Source organism: Camelus bactrianus, chromosome 5 (assembly GCF_048773025.1).
Source record: "Camelus bactrianus isolate YW-2024 breed Bactrian camel chromosome 5, ASM4877302v1, whole genome shotgun sequence".
Lineage (NCBI taxonomy): Eukaryota > Metazoa > Chordata > Mammalia > Artiodactyla > Camelidae > Camelus > Camelus bactrianus.
This window is the reverse complement of record NC_133543.1, coordinates 85,659,988-85,679,499: the sequence shown is the minus strand read 5'-3', so window position 1 is coordinate 85,679,499 and position 19,512 is coordinate 85,659,988. Positions and strand designations below refer to the sequence as shown.

General features: G+C 41.6%; 1 protein-coding gene across 5 annotated transcripts in view; it reads left to right on the top strand.

The window, feature by feature from the left end:
- Nucleotides 1-19,512, top strand: part of MYO1B (myosin IB) — a 167,654-nt gene that overhangs the window by 31,890 nt on the left and 116,252 nt on the right. For all 5 annotated transcript variants that reach the window (XM_010948705.3, XM_074364255.1, XM_074364254.1 and 2 more), the window contains exon 3: nt 16,154-16,269. In XM_010948705.3, coding sequence (XP_010947007.1) covers nt 16,154-16,269 — 116 coding nt within the window. The remainder of the gene's footprint in view (nt 1-16,153; nt 16,270-19,512) is intronic.

The following is a 19,512-nucleotide window of genomic DNA, read 5'->3' as shown; positions in this document are numbered from 1 at the left end:
GGAATATTAATTTGATAACGGGACACTAAACTAAGTTCAGAGGTGTGGTTATATAAAATGCTTATGCAGATGGAAGAGGTATGAGGCGCTGCTGCAGAGCCCGAGAGAGGTGGTGTTTGGTCTGGCAGTGAGGCCCCGTGTCACCTCCCCTCAGAGTGTAGCAGTTCTCCTTTCAGGTGGGAAAACCCCATGGTTCTGCGGCTTTAATTGGAAGTATGATCTGATGTCAAATAAAAGACGGACTTTAAACATGGGTCTTTGAGTTGGAGATAGGAGGGGTCAGTTATATCGTTACCAGTGTTGGCTGATCATTTTTCTTCCTGGCTCTGAGAGGCACAGTTCACTCTTAGATGAACTGAGAATCGGATGGAGAGTAGTGCATTGCATTCAGTCAAATACCTGATCTGTTGTGCCCACTAAAAACAAAACAATCTCCTTTGTAACAAAATGCCGAGTGTTAACATTCATGAGTCTTTAGCAGACAAAATGTCTGGGTTTTAGTCCTACATAATCTTATTTTCTGACTATTTTAGGAATGCCCTTTCTGCTATAAAGCAAAAGCAGAAAATTGCTTTCTGCTTCCAGATATTCATATAATTAATGTTTTCCATGATACTTTGGGACTATCATTTCCACGAGATGTGTGCCTTCATTTTGTAACTTTAAACACACATCATGTTGGAGGGTTGGGCATTCTCTATTTTGAGCCAAAAAGAAAAAGAAAAAGAAAAAAAGGCAGTTTATAGGGTAATGTGTGTAGTGTGATCTTATTTTTTAAAGGGGGCTTATGGGTGTGTACATATGTTTGTATATTTGTATGAACACAGAGAAAGGCATGCTAACTGTAGGTACCACAATGGGGTAGGATGGTGTATAGGGACATGGAAGAGTTATTATTCTTTTAGACTTCCGTATTATAGGATTTGTTAAGTTAAGCGTGTAGGTTTTGGTAATAAGTTGGATTACTTATTACCCACCTCTGTAACCCCATAAGTCGTATATACACCACCCTTGGGAAATCTGTTTCTGGCTCTTGTTCTGATAATATTCCTGCTTTGCTTTTGTTCATGGGTTGCTACAAAATTGTTCAGTCTGATGCCAAAGGCCAAGTTAATATGACATGCAACATTTTACTATTTTGTTCTTCACTTTGTTTTTTTAATTCCTTTCCAGAAAATGAAGGGGCAGTTTGTTGTTGTTGTTGGTGGTGGTGGTGGTTTGTTTGTGTTTTAGTCCCTGTTCTCATAGCTTTATTTTATCCTGTGAAAGTGTGTGATGGTCTACCGTGACCTGTCGTGCACACGTATTAAACAGTCATCTGTGTGTTCAGAAGCCATGGTTGATAAGGGGCCCAGAGAACAGAGGGACGCCCGGCTCAGGCGGTAGAACTGCGGCTCTTCCCACAGCCTGGGCAGCCTCCTGTGTGAGCTAGCTCTAGGTTGGGGGACCTGGTTCTTCCATCCTGCCGTCCACCCTCCCTCCACCACCACCGTGTCTGGAGGTGAGAAATAGTCCTGACCTTCGCAGAGCTCTCACAAGATAAGAGCTATCAACTCTCTAGAGTATTTATAACCCCTGGTGATCCTGTGGATCTCCAGCCAGCTGAGTCTGGAAGTAGAGTCCCTTGTGATCTTGTCACACAAATCCTGAAGCTCTGGGTTGGCTGCTGGAGTCACACCTACTCCTCGTGCCACTGACTGTGGCCAGGTGACTGGAATGAGCTGAACGGCTTAAGAAAATGATGTCTTCTTCTCCTCGGGTTGGGGGAGGGTCAGTTTTTACCAAAGTAGATGGGTTGTGTGTAGCAGGTTGAGTACTAAATATATCTGCCGGCGTGTTAGGAAGAGGAAAGGGAATAGATGCTAACGAGACCCCCTGCTGCAACCCCCTCACAGCTTTGGTAGGGAATTCTGCAGTGCAGTGGCTTTGTTGGTATTGCTACCACCCTAAAGGATACGCCCCACGAGAAGCATTTATTATTGGTGCTCTGAGCTTCAAGTGTGCACCCAAAGGCACACTTCTCAGGACTTTTCTCCTGGAGAAAAGTGGCAGAGAAGAGTACACAGAGGTCCCAGGGAGGGGCATAGTTGAAGTCCGTCCACTTTGGGAAGTTTGTTGAAATCTTTGCTTCCAAAGTCATTCGGTGTTTTATTCTATTCTGTAATACGTATGGTTTTGCTTTAATCTAACATGTTCCTTAGAACCTTTCTTTGAGTAAGAACTATTTTTGGTGCTGACAAGTAGTTTTAGTTTGTTTTCTGTCTGAGTTGTCAGGTTGGGGACCATCTAGTTACAGAGATCTGAATTAATCCGATTTCAAGATCTCATGTTAAACTAATTATAGTTGTAAGAGGACTGCTTTGAAAGTCTGGTAAAAATTGTCTTGATTTTTAGAAGTTTGTACTCAAATTGGGATCCCCATAAAAATGAGACCTGATACTCTTATGAAAGATACTCAAGTGCATGCCTCAGGATTATCTGTTCTTCACTTTGAGGTGGGTTCACACACCTGTTTAAGAAGCCCTGAGTTGGCTCACAGCCTTCTCTGTAGCCGGGCAGAGGCTCTAAATCTGAGACAGTTCCTGATGTTGACAACGTGGTCCTTGCAGGAAGGCGGTTCCATTGGGGATGGAGGCGGGTCAGGTCAGAACAGGGAGAGGGCATGTTGGCCCACGGCGTAACAGGCAGGGTCTCAGACTGTATGCTTCGATTCCTCACCCTTGGCGGAGTGCGGTTCAAGCTGGGACCAGCTGCAGGACGTGCCATTGCTCTAGCAGCCTCTGTGGGGAAGTGGTGGGAGATGCTGGTTCTGACGCTCCCGAGTGCTGTGCTTCTGCGTTCTGTCTGGCCTTTGTCAGACCCCCTCCCTGCCTCCCCACCCCCGCCCCCAGCCAGGTGGAATGGTGGCAGGATTTTGCATGGTCTTGTAATATAGGAGACCCAGCCAGACGTGATTCTGTTTTTAGGGTGACTGGTCAGGACTGTGGTTCTGTTCAGGAACAGGAAAGCTGCAATTTAGGCAAGAACAAGGCCCAGGGCAAATTTGGAAACAAAAGAACCAAAGTGTCTGTTCTCTGACAGGAAGTATTTTTGGTGCTGACAAGTAGATGGAGTTTGTTTTCTCTCTGAATTGTTAGGTGCGGATCATCCAGATATAGAGGTCTGAATTAGTCCAGTTTTAGCATCTTAAGTAAACAAATTGTAGATGTAAGAGTGACTGCTTTGAAAGTTTAGTAGAAATTGTCTTAATGTTTAGAAGTTAGTAGTAGAATTAGAATCCCCATACAGATGTGATCAAAGACTCTTATGAAAGATACTCACATATAAGTATAATATATTTGGTTTAAAATAAGTCAATGAAAATAATACTATTTAGCATTTATATATTCATTTGAACTGTCAAAACCACTTTTCATTTGTACACAGGAAACTTCCTACCTTTATAGATACAACGTTTATTCCTGAGAATTTGGTGTACATGGTGTATTAGCTTTCTCTTGCTGCAGAATGGATTGCTACAAACTTAGTGGCTTAAAATAACATACATTTATTACCTGACTATTTCTGTGGGGCAAGAGTTCGGGCACGGCTTAGCTGGGTCCTCTGCTTAGCTGGGTCCTCTGCTTGGGGTCTCACCAGGCTGTCATCGAGGTGTCAGCCAGGACTGTAGCCTTGTCAGAGCCTTGGCCCTTTTCCAGGCTCTTGGGGTTGCTGGCAGAGAGCAGGGCTGGAGTGCAAACGTCTGGCTTAGTGCTATTCCTGCTACCCAATTTTTTTTTCTTTTTAAAATTTCCTTTAAAAAGCCTTCTTTAACAAAAATTATAGAAGTAACAAATGCTTTTGGGGAAAAAAAAATCATAGTACAGGGCTACATGACATAAAAATGTGATTTTCTTACCTTAGTACCCTAGGCCCTTTGCAGAAGTAATGGTAGTTAAGGTAGGTCACCTTCCAGGTTATGTAAGTTTGATTAAAAATCAAATTTTTTTGTTTGTTGTTTTAGAGTTGGAAGTAGGAGGTTCTTCATCTAGATGGCTGAGCCTTTGCCCAGAGACCCCAGACCCAGCAGATTTGAGGGAGACAAGAACCTTCTTTAATGCCACCTGCCCTCCCACCTTGACCAAGCAGGTGAAGGAGGAGGGGGTCTGAGCTGGCAAAGTGAAATGCCTGGACTTGACTGTGTATGAGGGATTCCCCATGAGCAGACAGCCTGCTCGGCTCATGGGGAAGGTAGACTATGGAGGAACCATGGAGAACAAATCGTGCGTGTTTTCAAGAGTATAAACAGCTTTGGTGTTTGGAAGGGAGAACACCACATGAGAAGGCTGGATAAAGCTGGTGAAAAACAGCAGATCACAAAGCTGAAGAAGTGTTGTGTCTAGTTTCTGAGCACAGTCTGTCTCTTGGACAGTTTTATAATACTTTTCAAAACAATCATTTTTGGTACTAACTTGCCAGTTTCAACCTGTCCACGCTCTTCTGAAACCTTCAGTGATTGGCACGTCTCTTCCTCTTAGAGCTTGCAAGATGGCTGCACATCTGTCTGTTATTTACCAAGCTCAGAGAGTTGTTTCATCATGCAGGCACTATATGGTACTTGATATATTTGTGTACTATTTATAATATATTAATTTAAATGCTCTGGTTGAAGTTACACTGAACTCCAATTTGGAGGAAATTAAGGCCCGACCTCAGGTCTGCAGAGGTTTCATCTTTTGGTAGCGGTGTGGTGGGTACTAAGGAGCCAAGACCCGAGCTCCAGTCCTGGCTCTGCCCCTTACCGTCTGTGAGACCTGGAACAGGTGCTTTAACTACTTGGGGACTGTTCCCTTATTGATAAAATGATATATGATAACAGCTAACGTGTGTCAAGTCCTTATTGGTACAGTATACTATTCTAAGCACCTTACGTGTATTTGTTTATTTAAGTATTACTAGAGGCCTGTACACTGTAGGTTTTAAAATTCATTTTACATGTGAGGCTACTAAGGCTCAGAAAGACTAAGTAGCTTGTCCAGGGTCACACAGTGAGTAGGTGATGGAGCTAGGATTCACACCCAGGATGTCTGGCTCCGGAGTTCATGCTCCAAATAATGGTCCTGCTGATTTTACACAGTTGCTATGAGTGTCAGTGATACCACTAATATGAAAGCGTTCTCAGTCCGCAAAGTGCTGTTCATCATAATTGACTATGATTTTGCAGAATGTGTAGGTTCGGAACAAGGCAGTCTCGATAAGCCAGACAAATACTTGAAGGGGATAAGCAGTATTCCTGCCGCGTGTTGAGTTAGCATTCAACAGTGCAGTGACATGAACTAGTGTGACATGGAACAAGTGTGCTCAGTTCTGAAGTCCTAGGCATTCCCTAGTCAAAGAAAAGTGCTCGCAACCGTTAGGCTGGTGTTTTCCTCTCTGGAAGGTGGGAGAAGATCTTGGGAGGAGATTGTTTCTCGTCATATTCACTGGATGGCAGGCGACTGACAACTGCACACAGTCCTTTACCTTTAAGAGCACAAGGTGGAGGGGGAGGAGGAATCAGTTCAGCACAAGGGCTGTGTGGCCAACCCATGTGGCCCTCGCAGCCCTCCCCTCCACGCATGCACCTTTCTCTCCTCTTACATGGATAGTACAGTTAAGTATTCATGGTAATCCTCATTTCTAAAGAGAGGCTATTTTGTTCCTCAACAAAGGGAGTGTAGGGTGAGACATTAGGTGGCATTACTGGGAAAGGCATGAACCTTTGGCAAACAGACCTGAGGTTGAATCTTGGCCACTCACAACCACTGTGACCATTGTAAATAACTGAAGGTTAGTTCTCTCGTCTATAAAGTCAGGTCTCGAGGCTTACCTTGTTGAGTTGTGTTTGAGACTAAGGGGCATTTTAGCCCAGTGCTTGGCACATACGTAGTAGGAGTGGAGTACCTGAGAGGGGCCATGACCATCTGGAAACCTTGGAAACTCAGAATGACTTTTCTTCAAGATTTTAGACACTGAGATTCTCTTGTAATTAGAATTTCTCTCTCTTTGCTTCCCTGACTCTCTCTTTGCCTCTCTCTTTTCCTCTCCTTCTTTGGCATTCTATAATGAATACCAGATTTCATTTTTGTTGGATTAGTGCTTTCATTTAGCCACATAGTATTATTTTCAAGACTTGTAGCTGGCAGTATACCTGTAACACAGGACCACTCTGTACCTTAGATAAGAGAGCTTCATTATTATTAGGGTCCGGAGAATGATATGTATTTGGAAAATACTTGTCTCATTACAGAGTTTATTTCAGTGAAGATAAGGTGGTGTTGTGTTATCCTGCTCTGAAGAAAGGCTGCCCGAGGTGATATTTTTAGCCAGTATTTTGGCGTGGCGTGGAACTCATATATAGTTCTTTAATTCGTAGTCTGAAATGACTGGCAGCACAGGAACCAAGGCTTATAGTATGATGGTAGTTAAGGCATGTCTCAGACTAGCCTGACAGTGACCGTGCCTGACAAGCCCGCCTGATCTAAGCCAGTGATTTATGGCACAGCAGAGGGCTTGACTCTTTCCTCAGACTCTGAGTTGAGAAATACTGTAAAAATGAAACATCAGTGGAAGCAGATGCTGGCAGTCACGTGGGAGGCTGTGATGCGTGGTGAGCGGGCAGGGACGATGCATAGGAGTCTCTGAAGCAGACCAGCTGTGGAGTAGAAAGTGAGAAGACCAGTTAGTGGCAGGAGCGAGAGCGGGGGATGAGCATGTGGATACTGGGACTGGAAAGGAAGACCTCACAGACTTGTGTTTCTTTGTCCTGTAATGCAGCCCCACACCCCCGCACGCTCACTCTTGGCGCCCAGCTCTTCTTGTAGCTCAGTGATGGGTTCCTTGAGGCTTCCTGGGTGTGTCATTATTACAGTAAAACTTTCAGCACTTGATGTATCTTGAGAACATCTCTGTGCCTGGCAGCTGAGAGAGCCTGTCCAAATCACACTTCTCTGTTCCAACATCACAGACCTTGGTGAAAAGCTTTGGCCCGAAACTGCCTCTTTCAGTAATGGTGAGGCCTGGGGCAAGTGTTTAAAACCTTCTAATGCCTTCAGTTTCTTTCTCAGTGAAAAAAATAGGCTGTTATTACTGGTTGTATATATATTCTGCATATGTATCACAAATACATTCTCAGACTGGGGGTGTGAGGTGTACATACTGAATTCCACTGTTGTAGATTGAAGACTCAGATAGAAGCTGAAATCAGTTTGTAATTTTTCACTTAGGCAGTTTTTCACAATTTTGAACTGTGTCTAAAAAACCAACCAAAGCATTTGGTAGACCAAACTGTGTCTTAAAAAAAAATTAAGACAAAAGCCCTCTTCAGGGGAAATTTGGGAAATCTTACAGACGTCTAATTAAAAACATTGTGGCCCATAATGTCCTGATGTCTTGTGATCAAATTCCCAGGATCCGAGATCCAAGAAGTGAATAGCATGTTGTCATTTCTGAAGATTCCACCAGCTCGTCTTGTAGAGTCATATTCTCAGCATCCTGGTTTTTCATACTAGTTTCATTAAGACCATGCGTACCTCATGTGGCTCCTCTGATAGCTTATCCATTCCCTGTATACAAAGGCCATTTTGTAAGACTTCAGCATTATAGGACTCCTCAGTGACTTTAGCTGTGGTATTAACATATGCTGTGGGCTTTTGAGTCCTGATTTGGCAACTTACAGTGGCCAGTAGATCCCAGTGGAGCCAAACTGTGAGCTTTGGGAATCACACAGGTAATATTTATGGAACACTTGCTGTGTGTCAGATGCTGTGGTTCTTGCTTTAACACACAATCTCATTTAATCCTCATATTAGGCAGAGGGAGGAACCAGTGTGATCCTCCTGGTCCAGATGACGAAACTGGGGCCTGGAGAAGTTAAGTAATGTACCCAAGTTCACACAAAACTAAGAAGCTTCGCCAAATAACTTGCAGTAAGATTTGCACAAGATCTCAGGTACATTTTGTGCATTATAATACTGTGTGATGTAGAATTGGCGCAAAGAGCTCAAAACACTTAAGTCAGAATGACCTAGGTTCAGATTCAATCTTATCATCCAACACTCTCACTCCATGCGCTGACTTCAAAACTGGTCTTAAACTGAAGCTCAGAGGCCTCTCCTTGACATTTGAGGCTCTGCAGTTCGACCCCAGTCTTATTCTCTGGGCTATTCCTCACAGGATGTCTTAGCTAGTGGCAAGCTGTCCTCTTCCGCGTGTCTGAAATGCAGTCAGGTGGGCCTTGATGCCATGCTTTAATCCATGTTATAGCAGATATCAGAATTCCCCTCCCCTTTTTAAAAGGCTAAATAATATTCCATTGTATCTATAAACCGCATTTTGTTTATCCATTCATCTGTCAGTGGACGCTTGGGTTACTTCCACTTTTTGGCTATTGTAAACAATGCTGCAGTTGAACTTGGGTGTACAGATATCTGTTTTGAGTCTCTAGCAATTCATACTTTAAAAAAATACATTTTGAAGAATGCAATTATCTTAGCAAAAAAATTTTTTTAAAAGGGTGGAGTTCACTTACGACCTAAAACCTAAAATCTCGTGTGCTACTCTTTGGGGGAACATTTCTTTATCTGAATCTTGCCCATCCTTTTAGACCTGCCCAAATCCTCTGACTTCTCTGGACCATTCTCGTATCTCTGCAGTTGGCAATGACCTTTCCTTCATTTAAACCCAAAGCACTCCTTTATACAGTAAGATAAGGAGACTAATATACTCGCTTAGCTAACAGTCACTTAAATCCTATTTCACCTGTTTTTGTGGCTACAGTGGTTAACTCTTTTTTTTTTAATTGAAGTATAGTCAGTTGCAATGTGTCAGTTTCTGCTGTACAGCATAATGTTTCAGTCATACGTATACACACATATATTCGTTTTCATATTCTTTTTCAATGTAAGTTACTGCAAGATACAGAGTAGTTAACTCTTAAATTTTGTATTTTATGATTATAAGAGTCTCACCTTCTAAGCTCTCTTATAAGTTCCTCAGGGGCACAGACCACGAGAGTGTCTTATCTTTTCACTATGCCCGACTGGATGCTTTTGCATAAAGAAGGCTCTTGATAAATGCGTTGCTTGCTTGTTAAATGGTTGTCAGCTAAATTCAGTCAAGGCAGTCAGTGTGGTTGTGCAGCCAGGTGAAGGGTTATCCTTACTTGAGTCCTGGATTTCAGCTGTTACTACTTTAGAGGTGAAGGTAACATGGCTTGGAGACTGGGACGTGAAGAACTCCAACGTAGTCTTCAGTATTTTTCTGATGCTGTTTTAGACTAAATAATTAACATCCGGTAAGATATTTAAATAAACATTACCTGTTGCATCCCCACTTTCCTGATTTATTTCTCTGCAGTTAAAGGATGGTGATGATTATGATACCATGTCTTGCATTTCTTCATGATACTGGGACAACTTTGCTGGGATAAACATAAAAAAAAAGCACTTTTCCGTTGAGATGAAAAATTTCCCCTGTAACTAGATCTTTTCTCCCTCTTCCTTTTTTGTTTACTCCTGGTAGTGTAAGGATTTCAACATTCCTCGGATTGTCCAATGGGAGGCTTCTGCCCAGCAGAGTAGCTCTCTGTTCTACAAAGGTGAACACACCATTGTAAGGCCTTGTACAACACAAATTCCTGTGATGAGGCCTTCTCGGCTGCTTCTGCCAAAGCTTCCCAGGCCTGACAGACAACATGGACTGTGTGCCCCAAGGAAGAGTGAGCAAATTCTTGGCTCCTTGTCCTGATTCCACTTCCATTAGGTAATGTGGTCATACCACTTAGCGTCTTTGTGCTCCATTGTTACGAACGTTGAAATGGAGAATTCATTTCTATCTCATGGTGATTTAGGAAGAGTTCAGTAGAAAGGTGCTTCGGTATACATTGTATACCAGCACTGTAATAAGTGTGGGGGACGAGTTTTTAAGAAACTGCAGAGACTGTAAACAAATAACTGGAATTCATTCTGAAGAAAATAAGGAAGCTGGTAGGTGGGCAGATGGGATGCCTGGTTAGAGCCTCAGCACAGCAGGGGCTTTAAAAATATTATTTTGGAAGAAGTTGATACTTGAAAAGAGGTCATCCTGGTGAAAAGGAGTCATTGTAGGATTTCTTTGCACAATATTTTATGGTTTAGTTATAACTTTATTTTTGGTTTCAGATGGTGAATTGAAATACAAACTTTCAGGGTTTAGGGCTTCTAAAGAAGAATGTTGCCCTGGGAAGAAGTATGATATGAAAGATGTGAAACTCTTCTGGCTTTTCTTTGTCTGTGTACTGACGTTTCGTTCACCTGGCATCGTGGTGATGTGTGTGGACAGTTCCACATAATTGAGACACACGAAATATGAAAACTGTGCTTCTCTGTTTAACTTGAGAAAAGTTTTTTTGATTAGATATCCATCCAAAATGTATTGCCTATGCCCTTGTCGTCGAAAACAGAATGCTCTCTCTCGTTTTGGCCCTTGATGGTTGGGCTGTGTTCTGACTCAGGGCCCGCGGATCCAAGCTGTTGGCTCTTGCTCTGGACAGCTCTTCTGTTTTTGTACTTTTAGAGTTATTTTGATCACTTCTTGCTCCTTTTCTCTTTTTCTTTGTTTGCTTTTCTTTCTCTTTTTCTTCCCTTCTGTCCTTTTCCTTTTTCCACTAGTGGCCATTATTTCTTCCCTTAGGGTGGGAGCTCTTAACCTGGAGGGAATGCACAAACTTTTATGTGCATATTATACGAGTGTTCTTGGAGGGGGAAGATTCTTGGCCTTCATTGGCATCTCAGCCAACAACAACTGCAAAAAAGGTAGGAGGTGCTCTGTAGCAGTAATTTTTGAACTACGAGTTTCATCCCATTAATGGGTGAGGAAAACCACCCACTGGGTTTAGGTTAGGATCAGCAGTTTTAAAATATTTTGTAGCGAATAGAATTGAACAAAGGGTATCAGTACATTGCATGTGATAAAGATATTAACGGTTTTGTGAACTTTTATTTCATATATATATATGTATGTGTATGTATATACACACTCAAACATACACGTACTTGGTTGTGGTGAAAATTTTACTTTTTGCAGTGAATCGTAGTTAGACGCTTGAAACACACCTCCGCAGGAAAGCTCTGATTTACAGATGTTGCCGTGGTTTCTCTGTAGTGTGCAGAGATGCTGTGTACCACGTTTCTTAGAAACGTGGCTAACATGAAAGTGATGCTAGAAGTTTTATTTTTTCCTTTTGAAATGTTTGCAGAATTAATTACATAGGACAATTTAAAGGGGAAGGTAAAATAGAAGGTAGGCCAGCAGCGGCACTGGCAGGGTTGCTGCATTTGAGAGTAGAACCTGGTCCTGTGAGCTCTGAAGGTGGAGGCCAAAAGCAGTTCTCAACTCTGGTTACCCATCCTTTCTCTGGGGAGACTGCAGAAGACGGGCCTGCCTGCCCCTGCCCCAGACCATTGAAATAGTCTTTGAGGAGGGAGTTCTGGAAGAACTTTCTCACAGAATAAAAGGCAGGGCCTTTGGGTTATGTATCCATCAGGGGACTTTTCCTCTGGGTTCTGAACTGTGGTCTGGAGAGTGGAGGTTGCTGGATGCCTGTCCTCCGGAAAAGACTTCAGTTTTCTCTGTAATCACAATAGGAGCACTCAAGTATTATTTGGTTATTCACAAGGCATCTGTGCTGGAATTCTAGAGATATCTGAAGTATGAAGACGGAGATTGTTTTGACTTAGGAATGTTTGTACATTCTTGATTTAATGTCTGCCCTTGAGTGAAAGATAAACCTGCTAATTGAGTTTGTAGAAAGGTAGAGCCTGTCCTCCTCTCTTAACCTTTTTCTTTTCTTTCCTTCTCGTTGCCTTCTCTCCCCTCCCCTCTCCCTTCCCTCCTGTTCCTTTCTCCCTTTGAGATGTCAGAAGATGGTTCCCCAGGGCAGTGGGAGTGGAGGGGGCTTTCTGTTATCATGGTGGTGGTGTGCATGCCTCAGGACTTGGGGTGCTGCAGGATGGGAGCATGGACGGGTGAGCCAGGAGGGCTGTGTGGCTAGGAGGTTGGTTACGCTGAGTAAACAAGTACATTGAGCACATCCATCCATCCATCTATTGAGGGTAATGAGAGCCAGACTTGTCTCTGTTGGAGAGGCCAGATGAGACCTAATTGATAGGTAGTCCATTCTAGGGGAAGGAGTGCTTTTTGTGTGATCAGCTTAGTAGAAGAACACGCCCTGGATTCCGGCCGGAGTTTCTCTGTGCGCCCTTTGGGCCGTAGGGACCAGGTGGAGTGTGAGCGCAGCCCAGAAGTGGCCTGGAGGGAATGAGCTGGGTGCTGGAGGCCTTTCGTGGGCTCTTTTGGCACTGGCACTGTCCGGTGGGTCCGGAGCTGCTTGGTGTTGGGCGCAGTGCGTGCCTACCTCTCATTTCCAGTCGAGTGAGTGAGTGGAGCTCTAGGGGGCAAGAGGTGGATCCTTTTTGCTGCTCCCCTTTGTCAAGGTTTACCACGCTTTTCTTCTTTTGTTTTTTTCTCCTTGGCATGTTCAAAATAAAAAGGACACATAGTACCCAGCTCTTTGACGCACATACTTGAGTTTAAAAAAACTGTGTCTTACCACCAACTTTTTAATTCCAGTGGTTACTTAATGAGTTAGTTTGCGATCCTTTTTAGAGCATGATGCAATATGAAAACACCAACTTCAATTTGTATACAGTTGCTTGTTAAAGGAAATAATGAAGTACAGTCAGCCCTTGGTATCTGTGGGTTTCTCATCTGCAGATTCAACCAATAGCAGGTTGAAAGTATTGGTTGTGGGGGGAGGTGGCGGAATTCCAGAAAGTTCCAAAAAGCAAAAAACTTTGCCATGAGCTGAAAACTATTTAGATAGCATTTACATTGTAAAAGGTTTTATGAGTAATCTAGAGGTAACTAAAAGTATTGGGGAGGATGCGTGTAAGTTATATGCAAATATTATGCCATTTTATAGAAGGGACTGGAGCATCCTTGGAGTTTGGTCTTTGCAGGCAGTCCTGGAACCAATTCCCCAGGGATACTGAGGGACAAATGTATATTGTTTGTAAGTCCAAATGTTAATTTATGTAAAAATAAACTGTCTGGTCACTATTGTTCTGCTCCCTGGAAAGGAGTTTTGATTTGTTATTGCAGCTACCTGAATGTAGAGTGGATAGCTGCCTGAATAGAGGAGGATTGTAAGCTCCACCCAGCTCATCTGCTGCTACCAGAGAGAGGAGGATTGTCACTAATGAACCTTTGAGTTATTCTGTTGGCAGATGTGGGAATATTTAAATCGTTAACTAATGCACGTAGAACCTTCAAGGAAGAAGTCATAAACAGCAAGGGCACGTATCACAGTAGAGGACAAGCCTAGGAGTTCAAGGTTAGAGGATACGTATCTGGAACGTATACTGTAAAGTGGAATAAAGAGAGCACAGTTTCTTTTACTGTTTGCTTGTTTAGGTTGATAGACGGGCTCTCTTTCTGACTAGTTGAGTCATGTTGGTGTATCGGTAAGGTCATTGTTGCTGTGTAACAACTTCCCCCACCGCCTCAGGTAATGGCATGAGACTGCAGTTATTTATTTGCGCACAGTTCCGCGATTCTCCGGCTAGCAGTTTAGGCTGAGTCCGGCTTGGTGCATCTTCTGGTCTCACCTAGAATCACGCATGTGGCTTTCAGCATCTGGTGGCCTAATAGGGGCTGGGTGGTTAGAATGTTCTTGCTCCTATGTCTGCCGGTTATCTACAGGTGCCTCAGTTTTCTCCGTGACCTCTCTGACAGGCTAGCTCAAGCTCACTAACATTATGGCTTCTACTCACAGTCATTAAAAAAGGGGGCACAACCTAATACATGAATGCTCAAGCCTCTGCTTGGATCTCATAATGTCCAGATTGAAGGGGTGGAGGGTAAACTCTATGTCTTATAGAACGAGTGGCAGAGTCCCATTTCAAAGGGTATGTGTACACACAGGGGTGGTAGGAATTGTTCCGGCCATCTTTGCAAACAGTCTACCACAGTAGGACAGGGGACTCGGTGGGGAAAGATATAGTTTAAGGATTTGTTCAGTGGCAATACGTGGCATACAAATTTAATAAAATATTAGGCACTGTATGGTAGTGTACTTGGTATTATATTTCAACAGAAGAATAATTGTATGAGAATGGTTTGTGCTGTCCACTCTCCTAGTGATGAACAAGCCCTGTGCGAATTAGTCATTCAGTTAAATATTTATGGGGCATCATTCATGGGCCAGACCTGTTCTAGGTGATAAGAAAACAGCTGGGGAAAAAAAAGCACACATAATTCTATATAATTCCGTATATATGAAAGTCACAAGTAATAAAGAAAAACTTGAAACATTAGGACTGTGGCTTTTGATTTTGGATTTGGGGCATCCAAGTTTGTTCTCCATGTAAGAATGCCACACAGGCAGATTTTTATCAGGAATTTAGCCACTGTGAAGTTTGTTTTAAAGAGCAACTTAATCAGTTTCTCTGCTAAAGCAGTTACATTAAAAGGAGATTCATGTACTTTTCTACTAAAGAAAGCTGAACCTTTAATCAACAGATTTTAAAGGAATAAATTATTCTATTTTCATATCTATCAATCTTAGTAATTCTAGTATATTAGTTATAAGCTATTCAGACAATGATTCAGCGTCTAGCATCTCCCATCTTCTTGCCTGGGTGGGTTGGAATGTGAAGAGACCTTCCTGGAAAAGTCTTGTCTAAATGGGATATTAGTTAGGAACGTTGTTGGAGTCATCTCTTGTCCGGCCAGATTAATTGGATCCTAGTACTAGGATGTCAGAAATAAATGCTAAAAATTTCATGGAAACTGAGAGCTTTTCTTTCACAGCAGCAGTCTTGTCTATTCTGACAAGATTGTATTCTTATAGGTTGAAAGTAGGTGTAACAGTGACCTGTTCAGTTTTCCAGATTGGGGGAAAAGTCTTTTATAATTAAAATAATTGTGACCCATGTTTAAAAAAAATCAGAACGTTTGTACTGTTCTGTTTTCTGTTCTGTTTAATTTTCTAGAAAGATCTGAAAATCTCCTTGAGACCAATAGTGACAATACTGGAAAAACTTGTTGCTCTAAAAATGTCACCTTTTGTTGCATGACCCTGGAAAGGTAGGGAAGTTGGAGGTGACATTTTTCTTCCTTCCTTCCTTTCTTTCTTTTTTTCACGTTTTTCTTAAAAAAAAAATTTTTTTTTATCACTGGTATCTTTTTGTTAGCATCCCCCTACTCCTTGCTGCCAGCCATCTTTATCATGTTGAAACTGAAAGGAAAAATGGAGCTGCTAAGATGAGTTACAGTTAAGTGACTTTTGCTTACGGCATTGTGCTAGTCTTCGTACAAAACGACCTAAACCAACACTGCTCTTGCTGCCAAGAATTTAAGATCGTAATGGAAAGGAAGATAGTGTTCTGGTTTGCAGTGTGAGAGGGTTACTGTCTGCCAAAAAAGCATTGATCCCTCCAAAAGTACATTTAAATTCTGCATTAAATTTAAATTCAACATGAAAGGAACTCCCTTTCAGAAAGTACATTTAAATTCTGATCTTACAGTCCATTCGCTATAAAATTACTTTGTTTGACTGCCCGAGGGATAACTGTTGCTTTAATATTGAGCTGTATGTGGTCTGAGCCCATTGTAGAGACTGACCGTCCATGTAAGGGCAGTGCCAAAGTCAAGGCCCTGCTGGACAGGTATGGGTGTGAGTAGGGCCAAGGGGAAGCCCAGGCTACTGTAGACTGAAATAGGAGGATAAAGAAGAGAGAAGGAAACCCATTCTAAGTGGAGTCAGGGAAGGCATAGCTCTCGCTCACAATTAGCCATGGATGGATGACGAAAGTTTTGGCAAGTATGACAGGGCTTTGGAGAACTCTTATCCAGGATCATGAATTAAACTAGAGATTTACTTTGAAAGGCATTTTCAATGTATACATCTGTGTTTTCCATTTATCAGCAAAATGAATAACCATCATTGACCATCTGTCTTCAGTGATGTCAAATGTTCTTGAAAAGTATAAAATGAATGATCGGGCAGTAGAGCTAGTGTTTTTAACAGGATGAAACCATGCGACGCTAAGACTTAAGATGTTAAGATGGGTGTATTTTATTCTTTCTTTTGCAGACATACATTGGAAGTGTGGTTATATCCGTTAACCCATACCGATTACTGCCCATTTATTCACCAGAGAAAGTGGAAGATTACAGGAACAGAAATTTTTATGAACTGAGCCCTCACATGTAAGTATGGTATTAAACGTAAGTTTCTCTTTCACTCCAGAGATGTTTCGTTGACAGATGTGTCCAGCTGTTTCCTTGGAGTCTCAGGAAAATATTTTAGTCATTTTTTAAAAATTAGATGAAGGAATGTAGAAGTTAATTGTTATGCCTTATTTTAAATAATAAATAAAGGCAGAATGCTTCATTTGGCTTCAGGCTCTTTAAGTTCTGAAATATTTGGGTTCAGTATGTAAAATATTTTCTGTTAAAAATTCTGTGTAAGTAGCAGCTGCTGCTAATTATTTTTTGCAAATAAAACAGGAATGTGCATTGTTTATTATTATAAAGAGGCCAAGCAGCATTGTCACGTCCTTGTTGGGTCAAGAGAGATCCCATGTGTTGGGTTGTGTAATGGTTTTTGAAGAAAAGAAGTAAATAATACCTTCAGGTTCCACTTTTCATGGACATTGTTCACCAGATGTGTGCATTAGATCAATGATTTCACCTTTCCTGAAGTTAGTTGCTTATTTGATTTTTCTGAGAAGAATCACTTGTAAATAATTCTTGTAAGTAATAGCCTACAGTAACCACATAGTACTGAGGTTGAGAAACCCTGAACTCAAGTGAAAGAATCTGCAGAGTTTCAGTTGTGTCCTAGCAGGAAAGAATTTTCTCTACATGATTGAAGGCAGGCTCTATTAATTTTGGTAGAAAATAAATCTAATAAGTAAAGAACATATATGCTACTGTCCAGATGTTTAGTTTCTCTTGATAATGGTGCATGCAGTGACATACAAATAACTAGTGAAAATGCTTATTAAAAACTAAACACTATGTGTTTTACCATTCAAGCAAATTCTGATTATTCAGTTTTCTCCTAGAAGTAGATTTTGCAAGGGAACTTGTTTCATTTTGCCTTAGCAAAAATAAAATATGAAATTTGTTGTGTACACTTATTCCTATAGTTAAGTCTCTGCAGTGAAATACTTTATTTGATGCCTTCATATTTATTTTAAATTCTAGACCTTGAAGCCATGTTTCTCAAATGCTTAGATCAGATATGTCAGAATCTCCCAGGAGCTTAGGTAAAACCAATTTCCTAGGCCTTATCTCTTAATAAGCCTGGACTCTACATTTTGTACAAGATTTCCAGATGGTTCGTATTGTACATACAAGTCTGAGAACATGTTGTCTTAGATACATATTTGCAAATGTTTTTCCCTTTCTTAACTGCTTATCACAAATCCTGATCTTTTACAGTAATAGCAATAATGATGATATCAATAATAGCTTCTATTTATTGAATGCTTACTGTGTGCAGGAAAAAGAAAACTTCTCTAAGTACTTTGCATGTATTATAATTCACATCATTCTCAAAATCCTGTGAGGTAGGTATTATTAGAAATGGAGAAATTGTCTCAGAAAAACAAGTCATTTATCAAAGCCACACAGCTCATGGGTAGGAGCAGGGCTGTGAAAACAGTCATCTGCTGTGCCTTTCAGCTGGAAATGGGTTCCCCCATCTTCAGCTCAGGGCTTCTTACTGTGCCATTTCATCCCGCTACCCTTGGGGTTGCCTGTATTCCGTGCCCTGGGCCCTCCGAGATAACCTTAGCTGTGCCTCAGTTTACCTCCAGAGGCTGCATGCCATTCTTCCATTTGCAGCTTAAACTCCATTTTGGGGATGTTTAGATGTACAGTAGAAGTTCATGCTGTCCTCGCTCCTGAAAGATTCCTCTGAGAGGCTACACAGCACTGCTACCTGGCTTCACCCATTACCTCTAAGGGAGAAAACCATTCCAGCAATAAAATAAATTCCCAGTGTGCTTAAGATAAAGACAGAATCTTTTTACCATGGTCTATAAAACATTTGTATAGAGTGCAAGGTACAATTTCACCTGAATTTGCGGGATTCGTATCACACCTCCCTCCCCATTTTACTTTGTCCTTTCTGTCCTCAGCTCACTCCTTCTTGTCCTTCAAGTCAGTGTCATCTTTGCACATTCTGTGCCTTTTGCCTGGAATGCTTTTCCCTCCCTTCTCCCCAAGGCAACTCTTGTTCTTCCTTTAGATCTCAGATTGCATTAGACCTCCTCCCTCACCCCTCCTTGCCGAGATCTGCTGCTCCTATCACAGTTACAGTTAAACTTTTCTGTATGGGATTATTTGATTCATGTCACCTGCCACGGCAGCATTTGCTCACCATAATATTCTTAGCACCCGAAAGTGAGTGTTCAAAATATATTGAACAGGACTTGGGTTTGAGTCCCAGCTCTTCCATTTACAAACTATGAAATCTTGAGCAAATTACATGAAAAAACACTTCAACTCAGAAATTAAATAATTTGCTCTGTACAGTGGGAAAGTAATTATTAACTTCTAGGATTTTTGTGAGGAATAACTGTCTAGTAGATAATTAGATAATATAATTGTCTGGAATAAGTAAAGTGCTTAGCAGGAAATCTACCACAGCCCTGTTGTAATAGACAGCTGCTGTTATTAACAATGATAATTATAATAATTACTATAATAATGAGATCTGTGGGACACATTCCCAACATTTTAACAGGCTCTTTCTTACCACCTTCTCCTCCATGGTGGGACATTTCCCACTTCCTTTAATGCATTTTCCTGTATTATTCATCGTGAATGTCTGTCTTTGACGGCAACTGAAACAGGGTCAGTGCTAGCTAGCTTCCCTACTAAAACCAGCCTGACCTTCTCAGATAGGATCTTTGCGATATAACAGGGTAAGATGACTTTAGGCTTTTGATGCATTCTAACCATAATTATTTCAAGAATTTGCTTCCAATTTGAGTGAAAAAGAACTTAAGCAGCTGCTCGGATCATATACCTTGAAAATTGTCTGACTGATTTACCTCAGATTACATTTGGGATTTTATTTGACCTGTTGTTCACTGTTAGTCTGCAAAAGCATCCAGATATTTCCCTTACAGCTCATGTGTTTTCAAAGGTGTCCAGAAATTATCTTTCTTTATAATTTCAGACAATTGAAAAATATTTACATTCTGTGTAGATTTGTAACTTTCAGAAAGTGGAAATGTGTAAATGATAAAAGGAAAATAAACAGTGGTTTCTTACCTATATCCCTTTCCAAAAATAGTTTTATGTTGTCACACCTCGTCTGCACCCTTCTTCTCTCGGTTCTTATCCCCTCTGTGTTTGGGGCTGCACCTTGAGCGTGGTAACGTTGGGTGACTTGCCCAGGAGAAATGAGGGCCCTGCTGGGGGGCACAGATGTTA